Source organism: Frankliniella occidentalis, unplaced genomic scaffold, assembly GCF_000697945.3.
Source record: "Frankliniella occidentalis isolate FOCC.00 unplaced genomic scaffold, Focc_3.1 Scaffold47, whole genome shotgun sequence".
Classification (NCBI taxonomy): Eukaryota; Metazoa; Arthropoda; class Insecta; order Thysanoptera; family Thripidae; genus Frankliniella; species Frankliniella occidentalis.
The window spans coordinates 969,305-977,265 of NW_026267177.1; the positions used below are offsets into that span (position 1 = coordinate 969,305).

The 7,961-nt window shown below is 59.7% G+C and overlaps 1 protein-coding gene across 1 annotated transcript in view; it reads left to right on the top strand.

Annotated features, from left to right (window-relative positions):
- LOC113207894 (uncharacterized) overlaps positions 1-7,961 on the top strand; it is a 103,195-nt gene that overhangs the window by 66,384 nt on the left and 28,850 nt on the right. Inside the window, exon 5 of the mRNA XM_052267112.1 lies at positions 655-817. Within this exon, the coding sequence (XP_052123072.1) occupies positions 655-817 (163 nt within the window). The remainder of the gene's footprint in view (positions 1-654; positions 818-7,961) is intronic.

Below are 7,961 nucleotides of genomic sequence, written 5' to 3' on the forward strand. Positions count from 1 at the left end.
CACCCCGCCCCCAGCTGCCCCGCCACGTCCTTCTCGGCCTGCTGTTCGAAGCCCCAAGAGGTCTCAAGGGGTGGCCCTCACAAGTTTAGGTCCCCCGTGGTGCTGGGCACAGCGGCAGTATGCTCGCCAGACAAGTTGCCAGGCGGGCAACCCTTGGGGCCTCCTAGCCTGCTATGGCGACCTGGCGTACCCGCTGCCATTAAATGCTGATTGCTGGTTTTGGAGTAGTTTTTTTAAGTTTTCGAGAAGGGAAGGTATTGATAATTAGATCCACACGATACTATACACCTTTAGCTTAGGCTGCTGCAGCTGCTGCAGCTGCTGCAGCTGCTGCAGCTGCTGCAGTAAAACCGCACCTTGCAGGCTCGTCGTCAGCTCTCTCTGCAGTGTCGCTACTTCCGCTACTTTATATCCACCGCCATTTATCTGAGTGAACGAATCCAGATCCCCCAAACCAATCTGACTATACCGTTGAGCGGGGAAGTGAATTTAAGGCAGAAATGGTGAGTCTGCTGCGAATTGCTCCTCCCCCTTTCCCGTTGCTCCTGTTCGCCAGATGTTCCACGCTTCTCTCGCGCTGTCAGGGACAAAGCCGGGCGCCTGCCCCCTCCTCTACTCCGCCTGTGTAACAAACGTGTGTCGTCCCTGCTGCAGGAGCTGCTGGCCGGCGTGGGGGACGCGGCCCGCCCCGGGTCCCCTCCCGGGTCCAGGGGCCCCGGCGTGGCCAGGCTGCTGCCGCCGCTCGCCGCCACGGTGCAGGGCGCCGTGCGCGTCGTCACCCACTACCGCCTGAGGACGGCGGCCATCATCAGCAGCGGTGAGTGCACGTCCACGTCCGTGGGTTCGCCCCACACTGCCCTGGGTTTGCCGAAGTATATATCCTCGAGCGAGAGGCAGCCCAGGCAACCCAGCCGCCCGAGGCGGACTCCAAAAATGAGGAGATCGGGTGGGGCTTATCAGCCACCTCTAGCAAATAAACTTGATAAAATGATTGCCAGCAAAATGAACTTTGTACCCAATGTGCTCAATAGGAAAATTTCGTTTTTTGATAGTGGTGTATTCCAGCGGATCAGCCGTGTTTCACCGACTGGGTGACTGGGTACCGGAGCATCATAAGTCCACCCGACCGGGCCCCGGGGGGTTATTTGCTGGGGTAGCGTAGCGGGTTCCCTGAAGGGAATGAGAAGTAGTCCGCCGCCGACCACGCTGCCCTCGGCTGCGGCTGGGCCGGAAGGCCTCCTCCCTCTCAGGTCGAGTCCTCGAGTGCACGGCCGGCAGCAGTAACCTCGTGTGTCGTGGAGAGCCGTGTGGTCCGGGCTCCTCGCCTCCGAGCCGTGAGACCCCAATCGCATTCAGAACAGGGGTCCGCCTGCCCGTCGTCCCGCTGCCGTCGTTCTGCTGCTCGGAGAATTCCCCGACCAGAAGACGTGACCTCCCCTCCCGGCACCTCACCTTACATCGGTCTCATTCCAGTTTCACACTCCCTTTGCCCTCGCGGGAAATGCGTCCAGCCAGCCAGACCCGGGCCCCGCTCCGCCGCTTGCGGGAGCCACTCCGTGTCCTCGCCGCGCCTCGCCTGCCTCCCGCGAGCCGCTAAGCCGGGCCTCGTGGCTCTCTCTCCATCCCTCCCGGAGAAAGTGAGCACAGGCGGCCCTTTTGAACTTGAACCCCGCCGCCGCCGCACTCGGAATAACTTTGGCTGTGCTGAATCAAGTCGAGCCGCCGGTCGGCCGCTGCTGCGAAACAGAACTGTCGGGTCGAGAGCACTGCATCGATCAGCCAAATGATTTATCTGCAGGTGATTTATCACGGCCCTCCACGCGCGTCGCGCCACCCGCCCGCCAACCCCTTCCTCCCCCATACTCCCCCCGCCCCGCCCCCGCGGGCCTGCTGCTCATACCTTGCCCGCCCACTGGCCCGGGCTGTCGCCGCCCTCTCTGCTGCCCGTCTGCTGCCGACCATACTGCTGGGCCCGGCTTTGCAATGATCACCGATGATCGGGGCGGGGCCGCGAACACGACAGCCTGCGTGCCGTACAGCAGCACGTACTCGCCCCACCCCTCCCCTTACCCCTCGAGCCCATTCCAGCACGTCTCGCACCGTCCCGCCGGGACCAGAAGTGCGGTGGTGGTGGTGCTGCTGCTGCTGCCGCTGTGGGCCGGCGAGGGCGAAAGGACACGGAAGCACAAAGGCAGGGTTGTCTTTACCGGGGTGTGTCAAAAACGCTCTCCGGCCCGGCCCACTCTACCCACCCCGCCCTAGTCCGCCCCACCCCAACCCCTCTCCGACCCCTCCTCACGCCCTGCCACCACCGAGCCACGCGCGCTCGCTCCCGCCGAATAACGCCGACTCGTCTCCGCCAAATTGTGCAGGGAGAGAAAGCCGAGGGCCGAGGCGCGCAACTTTTTTGCTACACTCTGCTGCGCGAACTTTGATGGGCGAGCAGAAGAGACGGGGGTACGGGGTCGGGGTGTGGCGCAGCGCGGCGGAGGTTATCTGTGCTGTGGGGGGCGGGCACCGCTGGGCACCGCCGGGCACCGCCGGGCACCGCCGGGCACCACTGGTGCCGGGAATGGGGCTCCGTCTGGCCGGGCCAGCGCCCTCCCCGCTAAAACTCGCACTTCATATGCTCCGCCCGTTGTGCATAGGGCCCTTCTCCTCCCACATGCCCTTGTGCCCCGTTGGGGCCGCCGCTGCCACCGCCGCTGCCGCCGGGAACAGATGAGGCCCGGCGGGCGCCGGCTGGACCCCGGCCCGGGTCTCTGTTGGCCTCCCTCCTCCTCCGTTCTCTTCGCTTTAGCCCCGAGGTATAGCGGCGCCACATGCCCGCCTCAACCTGGATCCGACAAAGAAGCAGCCCACACACACACGCCCCCGCGAGCGCTACACAAGAAGGTTTTTCTGCTGGGCTAGAAGGTCCTCTGGCAAAAGGGTGAGGCGTCCTTCGGGCGGGCGTCCTCTTGGGCCGGCTCTCATGGGCCGGTGTACTCTCCCGGATCCTGGGCGACGCGGCAAAAAGAGGCGGAAGGCCTCGGTAGGCGCGCCCTGGAAGCCCCGTCAGGCAGGCACTGCAGCTGCCGCGCATCCCGCTCGGCAGTAAAAAAAAGCAGAGGGGCGGGGGCGCTCCTGGCGAAAGGCGAGCCCGACTAATCTCCTCACCGGCCTGGGGACCTCCGCGACCCGACCCGACCCGACCCGCGGGCAACAGGTTCAAGAGGGGGACGATGTCGGTCACCAAAGGTCAGCCACGCCGCGGCCGCGGCGGGCCAGGCGGTCGCTCCGCGGAGTGTGGTGTAAAGTCAGCTGACGCCCGCTGACACGGAATAATGAGCGCCAGTCTGTAACTGGAATTGGTTTACACAGGCCTGTGCTGCAGAGTGCCGCCCCTCCGCGCGCGGCCCCAGACCTGAGCCCCGCCGCCGTGTCGAATGGCGGAGCTGCGCGGCGACCGCGCGCCGGATAAAGCTCGGCCCCATTGTGCCCGGGATAGAAAGGCTGCGCCAGGCCGGCCCGAGCCGACCGGCGGCGGGTAGTATTTCGAAAATCCGCGTCCGCTCTACCATCGCGTGGTGAAAAGAGTGGGGCTGGGCGCGCGGCTCTCTACTTGTGACGTCACGACCGAGTACAAAGTGCAGTAGTTGGCAAAAGGGGGGGAGAGGGTAAAGTAGGGGAGAGGTGGAAGCACGGGGCGTTTTAACGGGAGAGTCAAAGAGTGTCTCGAATAACGACGTCCTCTGTGTTGTGCGCCTACCCCAGCCCCCAGCCCCGCCGCTCGCCCCGCTCCGCCCCGTGCGCCTCTCGGCATGTGGCCGTGACGCACGCCATTGACAGCACTACACTATGGCCTCATCTGTCAGGCACAGGTGCGCGGCGGCCCTCAGCCTCTGTGTGTCCCCCATCACAGCCCGGGGACGGCTGCGCTGTGATGTACTCATCTTCAGTCAGAATCGGCCGTACAGAGAACTGATTATTTCACATATCTGGGGAAGGACGCAACGTTCGCGGTTTTGTTTGGCGGTTTGAACTGCAAAACACAAAAGTTGTCAGGAATATGGCAACAATTATTAAATCTATTACCACCTAGAGAGTGCACACGAGTGCTGGGTATGCGGTATGCACTCTGAATGACAAAGGGTCGAACAATGGCATGGTAAACGGGGGGAACAAGGGTTTGTGCCTAGTTGTCATTTAAAACTATCAGCAGTTAATAAATCACACGAGTATTGTGACACGTTTGCATAGTGTGATCCAGGCGCTCTGCTGAACTTAATTGTAAGCGCGGCCAGCTATTCTCTCTGTCGTGCAATCGGCCGCGCTGCCGTGCGAAAATCTGCAGCTCGTTGGCAATAATCAAGCAGTGCTCACCCCCACGCTGCTGTCGTAATCACTTTGTGTGCAACGTGAGAGAGATAGAGTGAGAAGAGAGGGAGAGATTGTATAGATAAAGCAGAGAGGAAGAGCAGGCAGGCAGGCCGACGGACAGGGACGGCGTCGCTCCGCTAAGCTCTGTCCAAGAGTGAGGGGCGGTGGTGCCGAATTGAAATTAATCGAAATTATTGCAGTGAGACGACACATCGCTAACCTCATGGACGTGCACGCAGTTGCGAGTGGGCGTGGGCGGGCGAATAAGCCATGGCGTGTGGCTGAAGTCCTGCATTTGTTTTGTTTTTTATGCTTCGGGGAAGGAGAGGGTGGGCGGATGGGCAACGTGTGTGTTTTAGACGTCTGAATTGATTTCATCGCGAGCCACCGCCGAGCATGGTGCGGATATAGAGGTCGGGATGGGGGCTGCTGAGACGACACACGACACGCCGTACCATGTGGCTCTTTAGCCAGAGCGCACCGCACCATGCCCCGGGCAGGGTAGGGTGAGGGGTGGGGTGGGCTGCGGGGCAGGGTGGGGCGGGTGGACTGTAGGTGAGATATGATAGCTGGGAAGGGGTGGGGGAGGGCGACTGGAGCAGTAGGGTTTGCCCTTGACTGTGAGATCCAACCTAGCCGAGTGCGCGGGGGTGTGGGCGGCGCCGGGGAGGGAGAGTGGGGGGCGGGACGGGGCCGCGACAGCCATAGCCGAACTGCTCGCGTGGTGCGGTGCCCGAGTGCTGCTGCTGGGCTGGGGCGATCGAACGCCCCTGGACTCAGCAGGACCCTGCAGGTCTCCTCGGCGGGGGGCTGCTGGCAGCTTCGCTGTTGGCAGCAGGGGAAGACTCGGCCTGCAGAGGACCCAGTGCTGCTCCCAGCTGGAGCAGGCGACCTGAGGCCCGGCCAGCATGCCGTCATCCCGGCCGGCGCCACCCTGCCCCTATTGCCCCCTGCCACCCAATGCCGCCCCCTGCCGCCACCCTGCCACGCCCTGCCGCCCCCGCCTCCCGGGCCCGGGGGCCCAACCTGTCCGTACGTTCGGCAAATTGGACAGGACCACCAGCTCTTTCGCTGCCTCCCCGCTCTGCCCCAGCTCGCTGGACTACATGCTTGCGTTGGATACCGCCATGACGCTCGCTGCAGCCCTCTTTCCGTTCTTATAACCCCGCTGTGATGTCGGGCCTAACCGGGCGGCACACGGTCGGGGGACTTGGCATGCTCCCCATGGGGCACCGCGTTTGGCAACTTGTTGTCCATTAATAACATACCCGCCCTCCCCACCTCCTCCAGCTTGCGCCCCGGGCGACACACTCGGGTGACCGTGTGAGACACAGAATTTTCCTCGCGGGTGGTAAGTACCACATAAAAAGGCGCTCGTAGTCGCCCGGGCCGTAAAATATACGCAAAAATAGGGAAGTGACGCTGCTGTGCAACACCAAACATATCAGAGATGCTGTACTTTACTTTTTTTTTGCAACAATGTCTCATTTTGTGTTGGTTCCTATATGCTGGGTCGTGTAAGTCCCTTTCACACTTTCAGTGTCGTCGCATTAATAATTTATTTGCCGCGTGCGAGTAGGCAACTCAGCCAAACGGATGCATGCGATACAGAGTATAACTTACTGAAGTACAGGACGGGGCACCGTGTCAACGCGTTAAAAGAAGGACGACAGTCGACTTTCAATATTTACGTGGTATACCAAATGAAAAGGACTCTTTTTCTGGAATGAAAACTACATCTCTTAGTGCACAACTCGATGTCATCGATTAAACTTGAATTCTAAGCAAGTCGATATTATTATGTTTTTATTTGCTTTCCCATGGCAAAGCTTCACTAAGTCATTTAATTATTGAAATAAACCGTAATCATTGTATCCCGCCCACATTCGGTTGGGCAGAATATGTTGTCGGCGCAAACAAACTCGTCCCCAGCGGTTTATTTGTTGCTGTTTTTGTCCTTTTTTGTGGTGCCCGACTCCGATAGGGCCGCGCCGCACCATGGCATGTCATTCGATCCAGGGAGGGCGTCACACGAGGGTGAGGGAGGGGGGGGGTAAAAACAAGCAGCACATCATGACGCACTCGCGGGCGCGGCGGGTGGCGCTGCGTCCGCCGCGTTAATGGAAAGAAAGCGAGATGAACAAACACAATAACGGCAGAGCGGTCGGGCGGGGCCGGCCACACGCCTTCCACGCCCCGCCGCGCCCGCCTGGCGGTGTAATCAAAGTCACCTCTCTTCCTCTTCCACTGGGTTGTTCTGAACACTGTGTGATACCTCGTGATGGCTCAACCAGAAAATAAAAATAATGACCGGATTTAGTTGGATGCTTGTTTTGTTTTGTTGGACTGGTTCGTTCTCAACAATCCATAAAGGCTTAACTCGCCGCTTCTTTACTCCGTTCTTTATTCTTTACCAACAACTGCCAATAACTCACTTACTCCGTCTTGGAAAACTTCCAGTACAATCAGTGGCGTGTTATTTAGGTTACTTTCCATGGAATGGTATTTTTCCTTCCCAGGAATGTTTTAGGGATCGCCTAGAAAGTATGTCCGTTTCTCAGATTTATTCGACATTCCGGCAAACTACGACAGCTCGGCGCCTGCGATACTCGGGATAGGCAAACCCGCAGCACACCCATGCACTACAGACAAGGTGCTGCCTAACTCTCAGGCGCTATGAGACCTTGCGTTGTTTGCACGAGGCAATTTCGTGACAGCAAAATTCTGGACGATCCCACCCCCCACCACTTAAAAGGTGATATTTTTTTATTATCAACGAGGTTATTCCTTAGCACAATATTAATGTAATCCTCTTCGTCTCCCTGCTTGTTTCATTAAATTATACGAAAAGTGCTCAGTTATTAGCCTCCGTATTAGTTAGAAAGAAATACGGAATTTCTTGCGTTTTTCGTACAGACGCGAATAACGACGTAAAACCGTAAAACTGATTTTTTACAGTCCGGTGATGATGGCGCCCTGGATGGTGCAGCACAGGGTGTCCCCATGGATCACCGTCGCGGTGACCCTTGCGCAGGGCCCTTTTTCCGTTACCCTGCCCCTCTAATACCATCTCCGGCCAAGAGGACCGCCCGCATTTTTTTCTCGTTGGAATTTTTGAAATGCTGGTCGTCCGATGGGCACCTGCTGCGGCCGTCCGCGGCCCCGCAGTGTGTTGCGCGCCCGGCCGGCGGCGGGCCGCGCAGAGCACACCATTTTATGGCGCGCAGTGAACCGTGTTATTAAAGTTCGCGCGCTGCTGAAAAATAACCCCCCCGGACGAGCGGGGCGGGGCGCGGGTAGGGCGGGTCCTCACGATAATATTCTTGTGTTCCGACGGAGAGGGAGGAGGGGGCGCAGGAATGACCGTTTATGAAACTCGGTCATTTTGGCTCGGAAGGCGACGCGGCTGTTCGCACAGACCCGCAACTTTCGACTCTTGGCCTGCCGGTCGCTCTCGCGGTCGGCCGCGGCCGGTGGCGCGCGGCGCTCCCTTCCGCCAGCTCTTCTAGACCCGACAGGGAACGGCGCAGGAGGGTCCAGCCAAGGAGGTCTTGAACTCGACGTTGCGGAGCTTTCTCCTTTCTTCTCCCTCCTCCCTC